This window comes from Theropithecus gelada, chromosome 9 (assembly GCF_003255815.1).
Source record: "Theropithecus gelada isolate Dixy chromosome 9, Tgel_1.0, whole genome shotgun sequence".
In the NCBI taxonomy this organism is placed as follows: Eukaryota; Metazoa; Chordata; class Mammalia; order Primates; family Cercopithecidae; genus Theropithecus; species Theropithecus gelada.
The window spans coordinates 18900308-18924568 of record NC_037677.1 but is presented as its reverse complement, the minus strand read 5'-3'; the positions used below and the strand labels follow the sequence as shown (position 1 = coordinate 18924568).

The 24261-nt window shown below is 42.2% G+C and overlaps 1 protein-coding gene across 9 annotated transcripts in view; it reads right to left on the bottom strand.

Annotated features, from left to right (window-relative positions):
- Nucleotides 1–1527: 1527 nt before the first annotated feature.
- Nucleotides 1528–24261, bottom strand: part of ZNF438 (zinc finger protein 438) — a 177639-nt gene continuing 154905 nt past the window's right edge. For 6 of the 9 annotated variants that reach the window (XM_025397921.1, XM_025397919.1, XM_025397917.1 and 3 more), the window contains 2 exons: nt 5355–7191; nt 1528–2333 (listed from right to left, as the gene is read on the bottom strand). In XM_025397921.1, the coding sequence (XP_025253706.1) occupies nt 1718–2333; nt 5355–7191 (2453 nt within the window). In that variant the 3' untranslated portion in view covers nt 1528–1717. Of the gene's footprint in view, nt 2334–5354; nt 7192–14186; nt 14296–24261 lie in introns of all 9 variants that reach the window. The other 3 variants (XM_025397923.1, XM_025397924.1, XM_025397925.1) reach the window with 1 other exon arrangement.

Below are 24261 nucleotides of genomic sequence, written 5' to 3'. Positions count from 1 at the left end.
CTCCTCCACAACCTAGGGACTTCAGACTTTCCACGAGTGCTGGGTGGGTGTATTCTGTCCCCACACCTTTGTTTCCATACACACTCCACACCCACTACTCTACCTTGGCCAACTGGCTAGTATTTCTAAAATACGACTTCGTATCTGAGGATTGAGCAATCTATGAATTATTTCATAGTTTGAATTCCAAGTTTCATGGTTTGAATTCAAGTAGTATTCTTTGTAGAAGTCATTTGGTAATGTCTTTGAGACCAGTCTTTCAAAAAAACAAACTGGGAACTGGTTTGAATGGTAAAGCCTTTTCATTATTAACCAAAAAGTTCTAAAACTATCAAACAGTAGAGGTCTGATATTCCCTATTTGAAACTGGGTAAAGCGTGATCAACTGACAAACCACAACACAATCTTTCAGATATTTCTATCCCTACTCTCTTATTCTCAAATTTACAAAACTATTTGCAAAAAGACAAATACTAGTTTTCTCTTTTACTATTTGAGGCAAATCATGTCTACGAACACTGGCTTTTAAAACCAGACATTAAAAACAGATGATGTAAGATCCACTAGCTTATCAATTAGAATTCCGTTCTTTCTCGGCTTAGGCAACTTCCTTGAGCACAAAATATTATGACCATGCCTGGGCTGAGCTGGCCACATGCGTGGTGCTTTCATCCAAGGCTGAGATTATCAGTAGGATGAGTGCTGAAACTCCACTTTTCTAAGAAAATGATTTTGCAGCCAGGATGGCCAGAAACTTCAAATGACAACTTTACTGATTTGAGGTAATTTCCCAGGAATTTAAGAGGCAATCATTTACTCCTGGCTTTCAGAGAGAACCTGGGCTTGAAAAGCACAGTTCCATCTAAAATTGATCAGCTGGCGACAACCCTCTGAAGTCACTTGGGAGTGAGGGAACGCAGTTGAGACCCCTACACATCTGGACTGAACTATTCAGTTCACTTTCCAGGTTGTAAATTTTCTGGCCCCAAAGACTACTTGAAAATAACTTTTTACCAAGCAAGTGGATTTTTTATTAGCTGAAGTACTAAATTTTTTAAAAAATTATTTTGATATGGAACACTACAGCTATAAGACTTGCCAACAACTAATCTTCAAGGAAATGTGCATTTAAGAAAATAGCAAAATTACGAGAAACAAAAATCTGAGTCCTGAAAACATGGATTTTAAATTATTGTAGATGACAATCTTATTAAAATACTGCTCTATATCATATTCAAATAAACCAGAGAATTTAATAAATATCAGCACTTACCATCTAACTTGATACTATGGTTGAGACTGAAAGGGTTTTGCTGCCTGGACATTTTTGACGTTTGTCAATCTACATAAGCAGAAAACATCTGAACAAAAGGAAGGACACACACACGTTTTCACTGAGAGCTATATTTGAAGAACAGCCTATATCCCTCTAAATTTCAATCTCCAAATTTTGATCTTTTTATTTATTCTGAAAGTCTAAGATATTAAGAATCAGTACATATGATTTTAAAATAAGACTGCATATAGTTAGAAAAATATGTTTCGAGAACATATATTTTATTTCATAAGAAAATAAAACCATGTACAAAAATCATTTCTGTTCACTCACGCCAATCCTGTTGTTTGATCTTTGTGACTAAGCACCACCATAAAGCACGAAGCTCTGAAGGAAGGCGGCGGCAGAGCTCTCTCCTTAACCCCGGCCTGCCTTGGGGTCTCATTTCTCAGCTTCACTGGAAAGTTCAATCACTCCCTGGTTGGAAACCGTATTTAAAACAGCCCACAGTTTGGAAGGGTCCTCACAATTATGCTGGTGCTTCCAGTGGCGGAGGAGGTCCTCTTTCCGTCCCAGCATCTCTGCACAAAGCAGGCAGTTAAAGCCTGAATGGGACCACAAGAGAACTGTGTGGAGGCCAGGACACTCAGGGCCCTGGCAGGTTTCCCTTGGTTTGTTGGTTCCTGACTGGGGTCCTTTATTTTCCATGAGCATTTCCATGCCATTCTGATGATGAAGGTGGAGCTGCCTTTTCAGTCTCGGACATGCGTGTGAATCCTCCTCGGAGGAATGAAGCTTCTCCGGCTTCCCTCTCTCAGGATGCCTTTTCCAGTCAGGGCTAGCGTGCTGCACCAACTCTTCCTGAGTCCCCTTGCTTCCTGGGAAGGTCCCTTCTTGTAGCCTGCCCTGAATTTCCTCTCCGTGAACATAAAGTAAATGAAACTTTATTTCCGCAAAAGACTGAGCAGTAATCTGACAACGGCCACATTTGATTTGTAATTTGACTTCATCTGCCTGGTTTAGAAGGAAGTCTTCTTCCAGGTTGGACTTGTTTTCTCTGAAAAGGGCAAAAATAGTGTACATAAGTTTCATGGAAAAATGCAATTGGAACCGTTCCTCTTAGCTCTCAGCCTTCAGGGATCTAAAACATACACTGACGAGAAAGACAAGGGCTGGGGTAAACAGAGAGTGCCTGGGAAGACCTTCCGCAAGGACCGCGGTGAATACCAACTGTCACTCCTGCTTGCGGCCACACATTTCTCCAGCTACCAGGGTTCCTTTAATCAACAGTCCTTCTCTTCATGCATCTGTCCCAGGTGAGCTAACTTATCTTTGGTTACCACAGGGATAGGAGCAATCACGTGGAAGAGTCATGTAAGAGTGCGTGAAGGGCACAGGAACACCCTCAGTTCTGTTGAAGGTAACGGTCCCACCCTACCCACTGTGGCTCTCCCTAACCTTGAGCACCAATACCTTCTATTCAATTTTGGCTCACTCTGTTATGTTCAGTAAAAATAAAGGGTGCCTATCCTATTTCTTCCTTGCTTTTCTATAGTTTCTCCTTTTACTCAGACGTTTCTGTCCCCTTTAAGACCTCTGTGCCTTTCACTAATGAACCATGAAACTTCACTTCTTCCTTCTTTTCCTATAGTTAGATTTTGATTTTTAGGTACAATGTCCAAACTACATTTGGCAAGAGCATCTGTTTTGATTTGGGGAAGGGGAAGAGTTCACATTCAGAAAGGAGCCAGTGAGTACCCGGCTGAAGGTGCAGCAGGGACTTGTGGGGCTGGCCCTGAGTGTCGGGTTCATTTGTGCGGGGCTGGCCAGGGCCACTGCGCCACCTGCACCTTGCCTGCTGTTGCTGCTGGGGAAATGTGGAGAGGAGGTGGGCAGTCCCTGAAACCTGCCGCCCTGAGAGCCACTGTGATGGGGCCAGGCTGAGTCACCTGCTGGCCGGGGAAACAGCACACTAGGGCATGCAGGAGCGGGTAGAGAGGGGCCCTGAGGTGGAGATGGGCCAGGGGCGGTGCCACGCTTCATGGAGCCGGGGAGCTGGGGACAAGCAGGAGCCCTGCCCTTTCCAAGTTGGCGGGGTGGGAGCTTCCCAAGCGCAACAGCCTGCAGCTGCCCAAGCTGCAGCTGCGACCCAGGCATCCATGTGCTCTTGGAAGCTAGGAGCAGGCAGGAGCCCTCCTGCCCTCCCAGGTATCACTGTAGTTACCCTGCTGTGGCTGCAGATCCAGGCATCTCTGCACTCTCAGGGGTCCGGGAAGGCCCCTTCCTCCCACAGACTCAAGAAGCACCTGCTCCTGCTGACTGGCTTCTCCTTACTGTCAGCACCTGCTCCAATCTCAAAGTAAGGCTGGGGCTGAGCCTGGGCACTGTTGTAACCTGGCTGGGTGTGCACACGCTTGAGGCAGTGCTGATATGCCCACCCCCTACCACCCTGGCCTGCTCCAGACTTTGGGTGCCGATAAGCATGGGAGGGAGGCTGATGAAGGGGCGCTGAGGAGAGCTCGGTGCCGGCCTGCAGGTGCCCCTCAGCATGAACAGCCTGGGTGCCATAAACAGAAGCAGGAGGCAAAGAAGCTTCTGGGCAGAAAGGGGGAGGTGTCCGGTGAAGCCCCGCCATCAAGCTGGGGAAGCCCTGAATCCTGGGGGCTAGGCTGCCGGCCACGTGGACTGGAGTGGGAACTTGTGGTGCTTTTCTGGGTCTGTCCATGACCACCCATGGACCAACCACACGCCACTTCCTCTCCTCTGAGGCACATAAAAGCCCCGGACTTAGCCAGACTTGAAGAGACAATGGGATGACCAGTGGCAGAGAGGGGCTACCCTCTCTGCTGAGAGCAGAAGAGATGACGCGGATGACTGGCCTGCAGAGAGGAGCTACCCTCTCTGCTAAGAGCTGAATGTTAGTTGGGACAACCTGGCTGCAAGGAACTGCCCCCTGCAGTTCAACTCTGAGCTGTTCTATCACTTGATAAAGTTCTTCTTTATCTTGCTCACCCTCTACTTCTCTGTGTAGCTCATTCTTCCTGAATGCAGGACAAGAACTCGGGACCTGCCAAATGGTGGGGCTAAGAGAGCTGTAACACAAACAGGCTGAAACACGCCCTTTGCTTGCCACACTGCAGGTGAAGAGAAGAGCTGCAGTCCTTTGGGGAGCTCTGACCTGGGAGCCCCCTGAGCCGGGCAGTGACTCCCTCCTTGGGGCCATGCAGTTCCTGGAGTCTCCAAGCTTCCGAGCAACATCATGTTCCCGGTGCCAGCTGTGGAAGCTGCTTGTGATGTGCCTGGTCCAGACACAGCCTTGCAGGGAGGTGGCATCTGGAGCTGCCTAGCCTGCAGCAGCAGCCGGCGTGCCTGCCTATGCGCAGTGGCCAGACCCCATGCTCGCTCACACATCCCTCACCACTCTGTGCCTGGCTTGCCCTTGGAAGGCATGGGATCTAGGCCAGTAGCGTGAGTTGAGTGCAGCCTGCCAGGCCCAGTGCATGGAACGAGCCTAATGGGCCAGAGCAAAACTCACGCCAAGGTGCCACTGGCCACAGAGGTTTCCAGCTGGTGAAATGACACCCCAAGGATCCTGTAACAGTAATACTAGGAAGTAGGGCTTGCAAAAAGGAATGACGCCAGAAAGAGAGAACCTGACCTGATGGGAAAAACATGGCAAACGAAGAGGGTAGGGTCTGGGCACCTTAAGGTAGGGCCAACATGACAGACCCACCCACTGAGTCCCCACCATGGGTCATGCCGCATTTTGGGGCAAATGATGCTGTTTAAAATAATGCAAATTCTGTGGATGTGATTTTGGGGGAAATTACTTGTAAAGACCACTGGAACTATATACAATAATTTACTAGATTGGTTAGGGTAATTCCAAATATGGATGATCAGAAAGCAGAGAGAAACGAGATTATTCTTCACAGAACTAGGAGGTATAGATAACTACTTTATGAAATCTTAATCCAAGAGATGTTTTATAAACTCTCCTTTCTGAATATGAAATCTTCCCATCTTCCCCAAATCAAAACAGACTCTCTTGCCTGGTTTCCATTCCATCGGCACTCACCTCTCCAGTGATCCCTCCATGCCTCGCACACTCATGTCTCTGTTCTTTGGTATGTCTCCTGGCTGCAGTTCACTGGCGGCGGGCTCAGTGCTGATCACAACCCTATGCACTTCTTTCAGATGGCCAAAATAGACTCGGACGTGGCCAAACACTTTTGCACAAAACTCACAACACATGAGTTTCTTCAGACGGTTCTCACCGTGATGAAGTTTCATGTGTGTGCTCAGGCTGCCAGGACGTACGTAGGACTTGCAACAAATCCGACAACTATAAGGCCGTCTGTTGGTGTGTGTATTCATGTGGTCTCGAAGGTGCTGTTTGAACTGGAAGTGGTGGTTGCAGACATGACATCTGTGCCAAGGCTTCTTAATGCCAGAGAATCCACTTCTGAACATGGAGCTGGGCTTAGGGGAAGAGCTGTTGTCTTGCTTACAGCCAAGATATTTAGGAGTGAGTGAGTTATTTAACGAAACATCCTGTCCTAGGCCCCCAAGCATCTGGGATTGTAGTGTAGCTGGAGAAGCCAGGGGGGTCAAAGTGGGTATGACCATGATAGGTTTGGGCATAATGCTACGATATTTTTTCCGGGTCCCCGGCTTTTGGTCTCTGAATTCTTGGGGATCATTTTTTACTCTTTCTTTACCATCTCTACACTTATTAATGACACATTTCCTCCTTTTTCCCTGAAATGCCAAAATTTCATCTGGTACCTTCCGTTTCCTTCCTTTTCTCTTTGCGGTTCCACTGTTCAGTTTTGTTTTGTGGTTGAGATCAAGTTTGGTGGGTGGACAAAAGGCACTTTCACAGGGACTCTGCTGTGACACTTGTGGAACAGGCAGCTTGCTTGCCACCTTGGTGGCTGCACTAAAGCCTTCTGTGGTGGAGGATATCTTATCACAGTCGGCCTTAGGTCCTGGAAAAGAAAAACCTGCAATGCCAGCATCTGATTTGATTTTGTAAACCTCCATTGTCTTCATTCTTGAGTAGGGTGGGATTGGCAGTTTCCCTTTGGGGACTGAAGAGATCAACGGAACTGCATTGCCAAGAATGGTTGGTGATAAACTGGTTATGGTTTTTGCAAGATCAACTTGTTCTTTAAACTTTTCACTGGCAACAGCAGAAGGCTTACTAGATGTTACCTTGCTTACAAAGTGTGGTTTCCCTGAAAGACCTGTGAGGTCCTGCTTGGCAGGCCCGTCTGGTGTGGATGATGCTGGGGTGGCAGGAGGGTTCAGATTGCCATGGGTGTTGGTCACTGGTGGTCTCAAGTCCCCATGGTCACTTCCATTGGTCAGCGCAGCTGTGCCAATGCTGGCTGGGGCTTGCTCTAGTGATGGCACTTCCTCAAACGGACTGGGTTTGTACAGGAGTTCAGGGTGGTGATGTGGGGAAGGGGATACCTGAGGACACATTTGGGTTTGGGCAGGAGCTTTGCTACAGCCACTCTTAGGAAAGATCAGGATGGGTTTCTTTCTTGATCCTTTGCTATTTCTTGGGGGTTGATATCGAGGAATAGGAAGTTTCAGGTTTTCAGGTAGGGACATTCTGGGTTTCTGAATTGGCTGAGCTGAGGCAACATGTGGCAAAGCAACAAGAGAAAATGTCCCCTCCTGGCCAGCAACCTGCATCAGAGCATAGTTCTGAGTGGACATCCCCAGTGGCTTAGAGTTGATGGAGGGTCCCAGATTCACCTGATCAGAGCGTGATGGTGAATGACATGGCAGCATTCTGGATGTTAGGACTTTGGGCACAATTTTTGGTGCGATGGTCCTAAACTGACTCTTATTCTGCAAACCTTTCCTACTCTGTATTGTTCCAGAAGGGATGTTTGATTCACCTGCAATGACAATAAAATATAAAGAGTTATTGTATGTAACTGTCCTGTTAGTGATACTTCAAACAACATGCATCTTATTTACTCTGCCCAAAAGAGATTCCTTGACCTACCTCCAAACCTTCTGGACAAACTCTTGTGTCCCTCAAGACCAGCTTGAAGATCAATTCCTGCCTACCTTCCCCAAGGATTACTATACTCATCTATGGTTCCTTAGCTCCTATTATGTTATTTACAATTTTCCATAATAATTTTTGTGTTTATGTGTATCTCTACTACTCAACACTGCTTGACAGTGAAGATTCCGTCCTTCTCATCCATATATTCTGCAAGTCCATCTTCTCCATTTAACCTATCCCCACTCATCTTCACATGATGTCTGGTGTGTTCTGCTATGTAGTTTATTATTTTATATTCATGTTCTGCTTTCCCTATTAAGCTTGAGCTTTGTGAGGGTACAGCCTATATTCAATTCATCTTGATACTTCCCACTGCATCCTTTGTATGAAACAAGCATTTCTTGTATCAAACTTTTTTTTCACTCAATCTCAGGATACACCATTTGACCCACTAGCAGTTGAGTTTGTTTGGCACAGTGGATGCATTCCAGACTGAATGCTAGCTTTGTTGCTGTTTCCCCATGTGACTTGCGAATTTCTTCTCACACCTTTCAAACTGTTTATGTGTGCTTTTGCAATTAAATCACCAGTATTAAAAAAGCTGATGTGACACCTTTAAAAAATGTTGAACAAAAACCAAAAAGATACAAAGTGATAAGTAAAGATACAGAGACAACATGAAAAATATGTGAATGGCACAAAAAGCACCTTCTAGGATACTAACAAGAACAATTTTGACTGCTAGAATAACACTTCATTCTTTCTGGATTTATTAACCTGACCTAAGACCAATTACCACTACCTTAAGAGAACAATTGTGGTGTCCTGCTTCTAAAGACTGAATTATCTATTTTACTTTCTGAGGTCTCAAGGTCACAAGACCCAGGTGCAGAAATGTTTCTAATTTCTAAGTATCTCATATTAATCAAACTTCAATTCACATTTACTAGGCACCTACATTATTCCAATCATTATTATTCCAGGATTGGCTACTGCAAGCCCACGATCCCTTTTCTGAAATATTTGGAGGAAGACGTGGTTTGGAATTTATATTTTCAAATTTTGGAAAAGTAATAAGATGCATATACTAAACGTTACATAACTCCCAGCAGAATCTGCAGGGCACCCATAATTGAACCTATTACCACTTCTGTAGCAAAACATGCAAATATTCACAAGTAGGACAAACGAAGATTTTTAAATTGTCTTTATTTCAGTTCAAGTTTTTACTTCTGAATGAGTTTGGAACTTAACTTTTCATAAACTTCTGTTTTCAGAGTTTTTTAGATTTTAGAGTTGGAGGTAAGGGACTGAACACTGTGTTAGAGGATACAAGGTAGGTAGCAGACAATCTAGTGAAACAGACAATCGAAAATGTAAAATCAGCTGGGCGCAGGGGCTCACGCCTATAATTCTAGCACTTTGGGAGGTTGAGACATGCGGATCACTTGAGGTCAGGAGCTCGAAACCAACCTGGCCACATGATGAAACTCCGTCTCTACTAAAAATACAAAAAAAATTAGCCAGGTATGGTGGCGGATGCCTGTAATCCCAGCTACTGGGGAGGCTGAGGTAGGAGAATCACTTGAACCCTGGAGGCAGGGGTTGTAGTGAGCCGAGATCATGCCACTATACTCCAGCCTGGGCAAAAGTCTGAGCGAGACTCCGTCTAAAAAAAAAAAAAAAAAAAAAAAGAAAATGTAACATCAACCTTGATTTTCTTTTTTATTCTTTTTTCTTTTTTGAGATGGAGTTTTGCTCCTGTTGCTCAGGCGAGTGCAATGGTATGATCTCGGCTCATTGCAACCTCTGCCTCCTGGGTTCAAGCAATTCTCCTGCCTCAACCTGCCAAGTAACTGGGATTACAGGCATGCGCCACCACATCCAGCTAATTTTGTATTTTTAGTAGAGACAGGGTTTCTCCATGTTGGTCAGTCTGGTCTTGAACTCCCGACCTCAGGTGATCTGCCCACCTTGGCCGCCCAAAGTGCTGGGATTACAGGCATGAGCCACCGCGCCTGGCCCATCAACTTTGATTTTAATGCCTACAGTGAGTGAATTAACAATTTTAGCAGGAAGTTGGTTCTTTCAGCAGAAATGACACCCCCTAAATAAACAAGCCACTTAGTAGAAATAAGTTGAAATTTACATTGACCACTTTATTTTTAGAAAGTAATTGTTTTGTGAAGAAAAAGGATGTTATGAAACATAGTTCACAGAATAGCCTGCACCAGAGTAAGAAGTATAAGGACTAGTGCTATGCTCTGGAAAAATCAGAAAAAGATAATTATTTGTTGTTTTCCTTCTGAGTCTGATTACCATGAATTTCGCTTGTGGGTAAACTGAGTGGTAAATCACTTCACAATAGTCATCTATATGGATTGCTACTTCTTCCTACACAATTTTAATTTTTTAAGTTTTATTTTCATAGCCTTTAAATGTTTTTCATTTTAAACCTCACCTTCTCATCTTTTTTTTTTTTTTTGGAAGAAGTACCAAAATAAGTTGTAAATAAATACTTTAAATCAGGATCGAGAGACTTTGCAGAAAGCCTGAAATTACTGATGGCTTTTGGTTACTTAGAGATGTGGCTTAATACATAATTACATTAACAGTAATAATGTTCTTTGCATTTACACAACAGATCTGGGGTATGGAAGGGAGAGAAGAGAAAATATTGGGTCATTTATCACTAGTTCTTCCTCCTAATTGGGCAGAAAATATTTACTGCAAGAAGGGCTAGAACAAAGGCTTAGTAATACGCCCTCTTTAAAGAATATGTGACAATAACACATCATAGCCCAAGATCTATGACTCCCTCATCTCAAATCTGTCCAGTGGCTCTTCATCTCAGAGTAAAGCCAAAATCCCTGCAATGGCTTAAAAGGCCTCATGCTTTAAAAGGTCCCTGGCAGTCTCTCTGACCTATTTCCTCCACTTGCTCCACTCCAGCCATGGTGGCCTCTTTGCTCTTCTGGGCATGCACCTCCTGAGAGGTGGCTCCTGGCTGGGAGGGCACTGGCTACTCCCACCTGCCCAAGACATTTTTCCCTTTTATGCCCAAGACAATAAATCCCCAGTACTTGCTGCATCATTTCCTTCAAGGTTTTGTACAAATGGCTTCTTCTCAACGAGCATCTTCTCTGACGACCTTATTTAAAACTATATCCCATTGTGAACTCCCTGCTCCCTCTTCCTGTTTCATTTTCTCTAGATCATATGTTCCATTTATGGCCAGACGCGGTGGCTCATGCCTATAATCCCAGCACTTTGGGAGGCTAAGGCAGGCAGATCACTTGAGGTCAGGAGTTTGAGACCAGCCTGGTCAACATGATGAAACCCTGTTTCTACTAAAAATACAAAAATTAGCCGGGTGTGGTGGCAGGCGCCTGTAATCCCAGCTACTTGGGAGGCTGAGGCAGGGGAATTGCTTGAACCCGGGAAGTGGAGGTTGCAGTGAACTGAGATCATGCCACTGTACTCCAACCTGGGCAACACAGTGAGACTACACCTCCAATGAATGAATGAATGAATGAATGAATGAATAAATAAATAAAGTATCACATATATCGCCTGCTTTCCCTAGAATTCCTAGAGGACAGGGAGTTGGTCTGTGTCTTCAGGGCCTACAGTATCCAGTACATGACAGAGATTTACTAAATATTTGTTGAATTTTTTAAGCAGTAATAAAGTGATCAAAGAGAAAAATAATTTAGAGATTGAGCCTTGGAAATTTTGTAAACAGTGGGAAAAAAACACAATTTAAAAATGACCTTTAACATTTCAATATTTTGAAAATTTAAAAGGAAACAGAGGATATTTCTCGGAAACATTTTTAAATGTAATTTTATTTATTGCCAGAATAAGGAGCGAATAATCAACTAACCACCTGAGGAAATAACAAAAGAGAATGGTAAATTATGCTGCTGGGGCATACACTGAAATAGTCAAAGAAACAAGCAAGCTCTACAGAAAACACACACACAGAGAGGAAGAGTGGGGGGATTAGAGCGAAGACAGAGGAACAACAGAAAGGGAAACCAAATCTCAGAGGCAGAGCATGGTAATGTCAACATGAAGAAAGGCAGAAATAACAGACAGCAGAAGATGCAGTTGAAGCAACAACAGTGGTCAAGGTCACCTTGAAGTCTCTAAAGACTTAAGTTGGGAAGGAGCTTCCTATTTTTTTATGACCAAGTGTGAGAAAGCAACCTTCTGACAGTTAAGGTTTCCAGAAATGAAACCAGATATACTTTATACAGCCACACCAAAAGGGAGTGAGCTAATTATGATATATTTGAAGTTAATGTGCTTCAACTGATCTTCAAATGTCTCTACATTATAGTGGGAATAAAATCACATAGGAAGAGCAAGGGCATTCAAAGGAAAAGGAGGCCACTGTGGTCTGAAAACAAAAGGACACTCCTGAGCTCTGTCCTGGCTGCGAGAGCACCGATCAGTGTCAGCCGTGTGGGCAACCTGAAGTGACAGAGGCCCAGATGACCGATATGATGTCTGCCAAACTGAGTCTGTGCTCCTCAAGGTCCCTGCAACTTAAAGAAGTGGATGCTGGGGTTGAAAGGCTTATCAGGTGGTTCATGATCAATATCACAAGCTAATCACAAAGAGTTTGTGGGGTGAAAAGATAAGGTCTTGTTGAGTACATTTAACATACTATGCTTGTCTGGATCTATCAGGAAGTACATACAAAGGTGATGGTCTCCATGAAAGTGGCGCTGAATCCAGTTTCTCAGAATCATTAAGGACAGGAAACGAAACCAATGTGTTAATAGAAATGCAAGGCAGAAGAAAGACAGCAAGGCCACAGAAACAGAAGAGAAAAAACCCTGGTAATTACTTAAGTGTCCACCAACAGGGTGCTAATAAGATAACCATCCAACCATACAATGTAATACCATGCAGTAATAAAAACAAAGAAAGAATCAGGGTGATCTGGAATACTCTCCAAGATGGGAGATGTACAGTATGCTATCACTTGTCTTAACTAAAATGAGAAGATACACACACAAATATATCCTGTATATGTGCAGAATATCTCTGAAATGAAACAAAAGAAATCAGGATTATGGTGGCCTTTGTTGGGTGGAGGGACCCGGGGGAACTAAGAAGTCAGGAATGGGATAAGTGCTAATTTCCCACTGAATACCCTCTGTGCCTGGCACACAGGAGGTTCTTAGACATATTTGTTTAATGCATGAAAGGAAAACGAAAGTTTCCCTAGTTGAATCCGTTTTAAAAAGCAATATCTTTTGGGATATTTGTGATGAGTGTGTGTCTATGCATAAATGACTGTCTAGATGTACACACAGAGAATGGCTCATGTCTTTTATTTTCCTTGACTACTTAATGACAAGAAATGCTAACGATCAGGGAAGTAATCTAGTAAGTAATCCGACAGGCAGTGCATAACTACCCAACAAAGTTAAGCACTGAGAAGTATTAGAGCTCATTACCTCCCAAGGACAAGTGGAGTTGTACGAATTGTTCCTCCAAACATTTGCTTTATAAGATAAAATGAGGCAATTTGTAATAAAGGTCAGTGATGCCAGAATAACACTTTTTTTTTTTGAGTAGTCTGAACAACAGGAGTCCTTAGAGAAGCTGAAAATGCCATTAAGTTTTTAAAAGCTCTAACATACTAAGATAGTATGACTGCAGAAAGTCTTTCTTGGCAATATAGTTATACAACAGTGGTTTATTCCACTACACATTTACAAGGCCTTTCACAGATGGTGTGATCTAAAAACTCTCACCTGCACCCACTATATTACAGATCTTACAGAACTGTGCACTAACTAATGAGAAGTAAAAATTTCCACTGACATTCATAATTTCTGGAAATCCTGCAAAACTACCCGTAACACAGTTAAAGAGACTCACAGGACTCTTGGGTACTAAACATGGACTTTTATTAACTGAAGACATAAAAGGGTCGCTCAGTAAAATTAATTTTGTACAATTATTCAACAGGAACACTTAATATTAGGATCTTAAATATGGGCTGTTTTTAATATGTTAAGCATACTAAAATAATGATTTTGAAAAGTGACATTTACAGTTGGTGAGAAATTGATCTAACTGGGATTAAAGGGAAACTAGGAAGTGTTGAGCCCTTATTACGGTCTAGAATTGGTGCTAGGTCTTTTAATTAAATCTTCATCCAAACTCTGCAAATAGGTAATACTGTTCCCCTTATACAGATTAAGCAAAATGAGGTTTGAGGAAGTTAAATAATCTGCCAAAGTCCACACAACCCAGAGCTGTCCCATTCCAATGCAAAGCAATGACCTTTTTCTTCATTTTCCTTCAAAGGGGCGGGGGGATTATATGTGAAGTTGTCCAAATTTATCACAAAATATAATACCATATCTAAATTTTAAATAGAAAAAAAAAGAAATTTTGAAATAGAAATAGCTTGTCATATTCTAAACTTTTTTTTTTTTTTTTTTTTTTTTTTGAGACAGAGTCTTGCTGTCACCCAGGCTGGAGTGCAGTGGTGCGATCTTGGCTCACTGCCACTTCTACCTCCCAGGTTCAAGTGATTCTCCCGCCTTAGCCTCCCGAGTAGCTGGGATTATAGGCATGTGCCACCATGCCCGGCTAATTTTTCTATTTTTAGTAGAGACGGGTTTCACCATGTTGGCCAGGCTGGTTTCGAACTCCTGACCTAAAGTGATTCACCCACCTTGGCCTCCCAAAGTGCTGGGATTACAGGAGTGAGCCACCGCGCCTGGCCTAAAATTTCTATTACCATTAAATTATACTAATTTTCTGAAAGCCCACTTATTAGAGATAACTCACAGAAAATTAATAGTCATTTGAAAGCAAAAGCACATTATATTTGAATTTGCCACTTACTATCCATAGGACTCTGAGAAATCCAGAAAGGCTGCTGGATATTTGGAGAATGTGTAACGTGTGTCCTCCTCCTCCTCCTCCATTGCCATCAAAGGATTAGAGGTTAGATCTGATGGACATCATTTATATGTTAAAGGCAGTGGAGGCAAGAGTGAGGGCTCAATAGCACGAGGTGCCAATGTCTTACCCAGCTTTATTAAACTGTTTCACAATGCAGCTACCACAAATAGTATTAAGAGACAAGCACATGAGGCAATTCTCTAGATAGCCACAAACAGCTCACTTCCTGATTTCCACTGGCAGAACCAAGGCCTGCTTTGTTGCTTCTGAATAAAGTTGTTCAACTTCATCTGGTTGCTGGTTTGGGCAAAGTTCCATCATTCCATCTGAGGGGACCCACAGGCCTACTGCTAAGAGTGCAGAAGGGAGCAGGCAGAGAAAGAGAGGCGTGTCCCTGCTCTTGAAACAGGCCCCTGGATCCAGGCTCATGAGGGAAGTTCTGCCAAGTCTTAGTCACTAAAGAGCCAAAAATTTTAGGTGTTGTTTTGGTTTTAATTTTATTAAACTGAAATACTCTATTTTCAGTTTTATTCGTTGTTATCCCTGTTTTCTCTGCCACTTGGCTTTCAAATAATAAATTCCAGTTGGGGTTCAAACTGTTTCCCAAGATGGTCTCTAGTTAAAATAAACATGGTAAAACCCTGGAGAGGTCTGGGATAAAAGCAATGTCTCATAACACAAGGGAGTGCAACTTAATTTTGTTGAAAAGCCTATAAACACCCTTAGCCATTACCTACCCTCTCCCCAAGCCACTGTCCAGGGTCTGCAGCAGCAGTCAGAGTCAACAAGAATTTATTGAGCATTGACTATAGAGTGTGCGCTGTAAAACGTGCTGGCAATAGGCACAAGTGTTCTTTTGTTTCTAAGGACTCAGGATGCCAAATGCATTTCTAGTCCACATATATGCAGCACGGAGACCTCCTAGAGTCATCATGTCTCAGACCTAAATTTCAGGAAATCTGAGACAATGCAAAGGAAACAAGCACATTCCTAACTGGAGATGTTGTATCCTGAGTCTAGTTTAGTCCATTCTCCTTGACAAGACTTGTAGTGTTCTGCTCAATTATTGCTCTTAGCTAACTCCCCTCTCCCTCCTTAACAATACCAGTGACATGCAGGCAACTTCCACTCAGCATAGGCCTTTGAGATTTGTCTTGTCAAACAGTCCATCCATCACCTCACTTAGCGGGGAAGAAATTCTCATTTTCTGAGGAGCTGAGCTTCTTTATCAATACTGTTTCTTTAATATTATCCCAACGATAAGTAGATTTTATGGGTTAGGTACTGTGCAAAATATATAACATGCATTATCTCACTTAATACCCAAAAAACCTGAATTAGGAACCACTGTTGTATCTGTTTGTTTTTGAGACAGGGTCTCACTTTGTCACTCAGGCTGGAGTGCAGTGGTGCAATCACGGCTCACTGCAGCCTCGAACTCCCCAACCTCAGGTGATCCTCCTACATCAGCCTCCCAAGTAGCTGGGACTACAGGTGCACACCAACATGCTGGGCTAATTTTTGTATTTTTTATGTATTGTTTTGCCAGGTTATCCAGGCTGGTCTCGAACTCCTGTGCTTAAGCGATCCACCTACCTCAGCCTCCCAAAGTGCTGTGATTACAGGCGTGAGCCACCGTGCCTGGCCAAGTCTGTTTTACAAGGATTTCTAAGCTGGTAAGTAACAGTGCTGGAACTCAAATCCTAGCCCATTTTATTCCAAGAGCTCTTTCTACCTCTGCACGCTGACTGTAAGCTACTACATGTGGTTATGGCCAGCATCTGATCTTCAGTAGAAGGACTGTGTGTTTTGGGGTTTAGACAGATTTGGTGTCAACTCCTGGCTCTGTCATGTACCTGTGGCTTTGGCACTTCACTCTCTGTGCCTAAATGTTAGGATCTATGAAATGGGCATAGTAATAATCTGCCTACAAAGGTCCCCGTCAGGATTAAATGAGAAAAATACCCACGATGGTGCAGGTAGTTCCTGCTACATGTTAAATGCTCAGCTGATATACTAGTTTTCCATTTTCTCTTGCTAGAGAGTATCAGATTGTTGACATTTATTTTTGGTGGGAAAAAAGGGCACAAATTTTGAATGCTCAGCATATGGAAGTAGTTCTGAATTCTTAGTGTTTCTATTTTGAAAGGTCAATGAGGGAAAGAGAAAAGAAATGGTTATTACTTGTGCTGGCCTCAAAAGATAATTCCCCAAAATGAAGGCCTCAGAAGCAAAAATCTCTCTCTGCCCTTCTGTCTCTGGCCCTTCATTGCCCCCTGAGACTGGGCATAGACTCTAGAATCCCTCTTCCCCAAGGTGAGTCATAGAAACCAGAACCACTTTTCCCCAAAGCCAGCCATAAAACCTAAAATTATTACTCTAATCCTGGCCATAAAGAAATGATCTGACTTACTTGTTTGATTGTAGGTCATCGGACCCTCATTCCAGAGAGGGTCCTACCTCATACCCAGAAGGAAGGGATGCTGTGCAGAGAGGTCAACAGCAACCCAGAACAGACAAGCCTTGCTGGGTTTCCTCACTCACTCCATTAGCATCAGATCACATCCCTTTTGTTCAGTTATATTTCTCCACAGCTGTCCATATTTTGTTGAACCTCAGCATGAAAATGGACAGTTTCCCATCTTTGGGTCTGCATTCTGAAGGTTCTCTTGTCATGTAACACACAACTGATTCAATGTATATGCCTTTTCTCCAATTAATCTGCTGATCTGTCAGCTCATTATTAGTGAACCTTCAGAGGGGTGAAGAGGAAGTTTTCCTTTGCCTCTACGCTTGTAAATAATGAAACTGTATTTTAAATCTTGTGCCTCTCTCCTGACACTCACGCTGGTAGCTCAGTCTTTCCTAACATCTGATCCAATCTGTCTTGCCAGGCTCTCTGATTCCCTGTCCACACCCCACTCCCACTTGCCCTTCTGTAAATTTTTGTATCCCAATTGATAAAGTGCTAATTGGATTAACAATTTGATGTGAATAGGGTTAACATACATGCATTTTAAAGAGCTACTTTATGGAGACTCTCCTTTCCACTTTAGTTTATACCTAGTGAGTAGTGAGGCCAATTGTTGCTCTTAAACCTAGTAGGGAAGAAAGCAACTATCCTAGTAGTTGTTCAGAAAGTGGGGGTAAGTACAGGTCTCAGTGGCCCTGTGATGGGGGATGGGGCCCAGAGTGGGGTTAGGGACACTTGCCTTGTAGACTTTAGTATTTTGCCAAATAAATCATTGTAAGTTTTAAAACAGCCTGAGTACAGAAAGAAAAGTGAGGCACCGAAAGAACTATAGCCCCTAAAATACACTAAATGATATATATAAACACAGTTGTCCCTTACCATCTGTGGGGAACTGGTTCCTCCAAGGGGCAGTGACCACCTTCGGACACTCAAATCCACAGATGCTCAAATCCCTGATGTAAAATGGTACAGTGTTTGCATATAACCTATGCATATCTCCTCTTGTATACCCCAAATCATCTCTAGACTGCTTTTAATACCTAGTGCAATGTAAATACTATGTAAATAGTTGTTTTACCATATTGTTCAGGGAATGATGACAAGGAAAAAAAAGTCTATACATGTTTAATACAGATGCAAATAAAATTTTTTTTTCAATCTGTGGTTAGTTGAATCCATGGATGCAGAACCCACAGATGCAGAACCCAGGATGTGGAGGGCTGACTATATCATGCTGCAAGAGGAAACAAGCATTCTTTATGAAAGAATTTAAAAGCCAATTACCTAGAATATTAATGGCAATTAAAAAAAACACACACAATATGGCTGATAAACTGAAGTAACTAATTACACTTTCAGGGCCATGTAATTAATATCCCAAGTGAAAAGTACATTTAAAAAGCTTTACCATTTAAAATATATTTTAATGATTCTCAATTTCAAATAATTTCTTCTTCATTCTAATTATGAAGCTTTTATTGGTTCTTATTTCTGGAAGGAATTGTTTTTTATTTGGAGTGATTCTGATAAAACATGACTGAAAGCTATATGAAATATGTTTGCTTTTAATACATTTAGAAAGATAAAGTTGTTTATTTTTTGGCAAAATAATTTTGTAGCAAACATAAGATTTTATTCATTATTACAAAACGTTCAAGCCAGTATCTTTACTCAAATCTAAGAATGACTGAGGAGCATAAGAAGCTAACTAAGAGCTAATGACCTTCCAAGGACACTAAGCTAGACAAACGGAAACTTCTGAAATGCTTTGTTAACGCCATTTTCTCAATATTCTTTTTGTTATTATTATCACTAAAACTGTTAATATTCACTTGAGTCACACAGTTGAAATTTGGACCTTGATAACTGAACTCCAACATGGTGAAAAGCAGCAGGTCGTTTCATTTAACCTTCTATCACCATCACAAATACTTGTGCACACTCTCTTTCCACAACATTCTGACATTTGCCAAGTCAGCTGTTACTCAATAGAGCTGGTGAACAGGGAAACATCCCGCAAAAGAGGTTTAGTGACCTGCACAGATACGGCATGGCAAGAAATCTTCCACAACAAATTAAAAATGGGCCCTTCTTCTTTATAAATTTTCTTTTTCTTTTGAGACAGGGACTCGCTCTGCCACCCAGACTGGAGGGCAATGGTATGATCATAGCTCACCCTGCAGCCTCAAACTCCTGGGTTCAAGTGATCCTCCTGCCTCAGCCTCCCAAGTAGCTGGGACGACACAGGCACACCACCATGCGTGGCTAGTTTTCAAACATTTTTTTGTAGAGTTGAAGTCTCACCATGTTGCCCAGGTTGGTCTCAAACTCCAGGGCTCAAGATGTCCTCCTACCTCAGTTCCCTAAGTGTTGGAATTACAAGCATGAACCATAAATGGCGCCCGGCCTACTTTTATTTTTCAATAGCAGTTGGAACAGTTAAGTATCTGGGATGACTAACAAGATGACAGTTGGTGAAGAAAACCTTTTCCTCAGTGGGATAAACAGAAAGATTGGGTTTCAACATCAGAATGTAAAGTCAGTTGGGAACAATTAAACCAGGACACATGCAAAAAGATGGAATTTTCTTGCCTTTAGTCAAAACACTATGATTATGAGACTAAAGTGGTAAAGATCACAATGTTTCAAAAAGCAGGGAACCAAAATTACAAAGGTATCATTTTTATACTGTAATTTCAAAAGTAAGCTCACTTTATCTAAAAGAGGTATTTCTGAGGAATGTGCAAACTACATTTTAAAAAATGAATTGTTTCACTGCTTTATAGTAGAGTTTTACAGATGCTTTACCTTCACTGCTGATTTATCTTTAACTCACAGTGATTTATAATTTTTTTGCTGCAGGTTTTCTATACCTCAGCTTTTATGGCAAATAGTTCATGATTTGTAGGTACAAATGCATAAGGTTGGACGGCCACAGATCTTTAAGAAGTCAAGTATTCCCTTGTTATGCAGATAATTATTCCCTAACATTTCTGCTGGTAAGTCTTGACTGTTCCTTGTTTCTTTAATGAAGACACACCTTTCCCGAACATAGGGGGACCATCTACAATACTGACACTTTGAAGAAAATAATAAAAAAGAACATGAAGTCCCAGGCACTGGCAGGTACTGAGGTGACTGGTTTGTGCTGGTCACCTTTGAGGAGCTGACCAGATTAGCTGTCTGTGAGTTAGCTGGCATCTACAGATCCTGTTGTATGACTGATGCCATCAGATTCTGACCTGAGCCAGTACCAGGAGTGAAGTCAGTGGAGTTTGAAAGCTGTGGTGACTATTTTGGATTCCTTTACCTTTGAATTCCGCCATCCTTCTTCTCCACCAATATGTTTATTGTCTTTTAGTGATGACTACGAAACCTGGGTTGAAGGGAATATCTACTCTCATCCACAGATAAAGAGTATGTCAGTTATCCTTCCCATCTCCCTGGAGATGGAGTCATGACACAGCCCACTGCTTCTCCCTGCCTCGAGGCTATGTGTGCCTGTGAGCGGTCTCCTTAGGCAGATCCTCCCATTCCAGAGCCGGCCTCCTGGCTGACCATCCACACACACTCCCCTCAGATTGTAGGTTTACCCACTTGCTGTCTTCCTACAGAACCTTGCCCAGCTGGCCCCACCCTGTGCTCTCTACTTCCACCTCCTGTTATTTGGTGCTGGAGAAATCCAACCATTGTGAACGCTGGACAATGTTGTAAGTTCAAAGTTTCTAGTTCAAAACCGATTCCACAGTCTATTTACTTGTCCCTAAGAGACTCTTGGTGGCCCAGGTTCCTTCCCCTGCTCTTCTGAGGCACTCTCCCTCTGCCGCACTCTCCCTCTGCCGCACCCCTGCCCTATCCCCAGGGCCATCTCTCTCTTGCCAATGATTTTTGACACTGACTTCATGGAAAAAAGAGAGGCTATTATGTGGGAACTCATTCATTATCCCTTTTATATGTAAACTCCCTTTTTGTCTTTGATTATGCCACACAAATGAGTTTATAAAAACCTTTTCTGTAGTGGGGAAAAGGAGAAGTACTATAACTCTAAATATACAATGCTCAAGTCCTGATACATTAAAATGTACAAAAAGGTGCATCTGAAAATAAGGAAATGGAGTATTCCCAACCCTCATCTGGAGGCTACCCTTCCTTCCAGGCCCCTTGTGCCTCGGGGATCCTGCACCACTGGTGAGCTCCCCAGCTCTCAGAGAGGCTGGCCTGTGACCATCCTATCTAAAAGGAGCTGCTCAGCCCCATGCGATCACTTGCTGTTTTCTTTTTCTGCTTCATTGTCCTTCGTGGTACTTACCTTCATGATGATATTACATTATCTGTCTCCTCCCTAAAATGTCAGCTCCAAAAGAGCAGGGGCTTGTTTTGTTACCGCCAGGGCCACAGTCTCCTGATCAGCAGCTGGCAGGTACAACATATTTTTTACCAAAGGAGCGAACTATTAACTCTCAACCATATTGACATGCCTTCCTTCTGCTATGCTATTGCTGAACACAAAAACAGAAAAACAACAGCAATAAGAGAGAGTCATTAGGCCCTATCTCCTTCCTTTTCTTCCTGAGACAATCTACGGTAGATATGTACATATACACTGCCTCTACTCATCCATTTCTATTCTTCCCTCAAATCTCTAGAATCCTGAAGTTCTATTTCGAAGAACTAAAATGCCCCTCAGTCAGAAGTCAGACTGAATGCTTAATCTGCTATCTGAAGTCCTCCACCAATTCTTGGTATTAACACCTCCAGTCCAAAGACGTGAAAACAACGTTTCTTGCAAGATCACAAAGCAGGTATTGAGAGTTGGATTTTCACCCAGGTCTATCTGGCACCAAAGCTGCTCTCCCTCCATTCCAACACACTGAACTTAACTAAGTTGTTTAGCAATTTATCTGTTTACATGTCAGTCTCTTCCAGTGGCCGGTGAGTGCCACATAATCCATCTCAATGTTGAGAAAAGAAAGATCATTTTGAACAACCTTTTTCCAATCAAAGTGCAACTGTTAGGAGAGAGAGACACGTCTTTCTTCTAAGAGAAATCTACAGCATGGTCACTGGAGAGGTAGTTAATGAACTCACACATAGCAACGTGCAATGCCCTACAGAACTGTATCTATGGCCTTCTTTTAACAGAGCTTCTGGTGACCAAATCAGGCTTACACCAGAATCTGACTTTATTGAAGCAACAATTACACAATAGATTTAATGACACTTTTAAGCAGTGACAAAGTAATTTTTTGATGAGTAAAAATGAAGAAAAAAATGACTAAGGTCTTTCATAATTTTAAAAATAATACACATTTCTTAGATACTTCTTAATCTTACACCACCTTCTTCTAAAACTGACAACACTAAAGAACATTAGGACTGAAAGAAAAGTCTAAAATGCTAAAGGAATTTCTAAATTCCTCATGTGGCAAGTCCTGCTCCTTTAGTAAACCTGATAATACATCAGTGCTGAGGTGTAATGATTTGGATCTGAGGAATTTTCTTTTTGTGGGAGGCTGGGGGAGGAGTTCCTCAGAGAAAACAAGACAAACTGCATTACATGTATGATAGAGAGTAGACGTCTGGCTTTGTTGTTTCTATTTATTATACTGCTGGAATGAATTTGAGCAAGACAACAATCCTTCAGCCTTCCTGGCAATAGTTTCCTGTCTTTAGCAAGAGAGGATTAGATTAGATTAGTGTTTCTCAAAGTAGGGCTTGCAGAACCTCAAGGAGGGTCCCAAATACTCTTTTCATACTCATATCAAGATGGCCTTTGCCTTGTGACGACATTTGCACTTGTTGCGCTGTGGGGTAAAACTTCTCTAGCAACTTAGCCAAGTAAGGTAGCGCCCACAAACTGTTCAAGCAGTCCCATACTTCACTGTGGCACTCTCACAGTGGAACAACAAAAAAGCAGTACAAAATTTTAGTTTTATAAAATTTTGGTCCTTGAGTACATGCCTTTTTAATATTCTGTGATGAAATCGTTTGCAGTCAAAGTACACGTCTGCTTCATATGGAAATAGGACTGTTGTCCTGAGGACAAGCACTCGATTCAGCCCTGAAGCTGACCTGGCTACTTTTTTCATGGAATACCATTTTTACTTGAAAAAATGGCTGACAGACGTATGTTGAAATATGTTGAATGAACATATTAAGACTTGGGTATCTGGCAGACATTTTCTCAAAAGTGAATGAATGGAGCTTGGCATTACAAGAAATAACTTCTAACAGTATTTGTTGCCAATGATAAAAGTCATTTTCTTTCAAGTGGCAATTGGAATTTTGGAAAATCTGAATTCACCACCAGCAGCTTGAAGCTTCCCAGTAGTTACTTTTCAGATAAATCTGGTGCTTATGGGCGCGGTGGCTCACGCCTGTAATCCCAGCACTTTGGGAGGCTGAGGCGGGCGGATCACGAGGTCAGGAGATGGAGACTATCCTGGCTAACACAGTGAAACCCTGTCTCCACTAAAAATACAAAAAATTAGCCGGGAGTGGTGGCGGGCGCCTGTAGTCCCAGCTACTCGGGAGGCTGAGGCAGGAGAATGGCGTGAACCCGGGAGGCGGAGCTTGCAGTGAGCCTTGATCGCGCCACTGCATTCCAGCCTGGGCGACAGAGCGAGACTCTGTCTCAATAAAACAAACAAAAAACAACAACAAAAAAACTGGTGCTTACGTTAACGAATACTTTTTAAAATATTGTACAATAAAGTATATGGGAGATTTGCATAACACACTGAACTAGTGTTTTCTAAATGACCAGTTTAGTTTAACGTCACATGCATCAATAAAAGAATCACTCAAGTATGAGACCCAAAATGTAATAGAATACAAAAGTACATGGACAGGGTTTCAAATTTCACAGTACAACTAAACTGAAAGAAGTCTGATAAATTTTGGCGTAGCATCAAAGAAAAATATCCATGATTATCTGAAAAGCCTACCAAAATATCCCCTTCCTTTCTGACTATTGGAAAGTCGACTTTTTAAAAACCATGCCAACATATACAATATCACAACTGACTGAATGCAGGACTAGCTATGTGACTCAAACTATGAGTCTCTTTAATGAAGCCAGAATTTAAAGATATTTGCAGAACATAAATCAATGCCAGTCTTCTCATTATTATTATTATGTTTTTACTGTGGAAAAATATTTAGGTTGGTGCAAAAGTAATTGCGGTTTTTGTCATTAGTTTTATAGTATAGTCAATTTCGTTAAGCTAGGTGATTTTTGTTAAGATGTAATGAGCTTATTGTTATTTCAAAATAAATCCATAAATATATTTTTCTTTTTATGATCACTAAATATTGACAGATACAACTCATACAAGCAAATGCTCTTTAGAGTCCTCAATAATTTTTGAGAGTGTAAAAGGTCCTGAAGCTACAAAGTTTGAGAGCAACTGAATTAGATGAAATCTAACTTACTATGTCTTTTGAGATTCTATAATTGTGTGTGTGTATGAGTGAGTGGGTAGGTTTGTGTGAATGAGAATAGAAAAGCAAATCTAGAAATGTTTTACTTTTTGTTGTTAG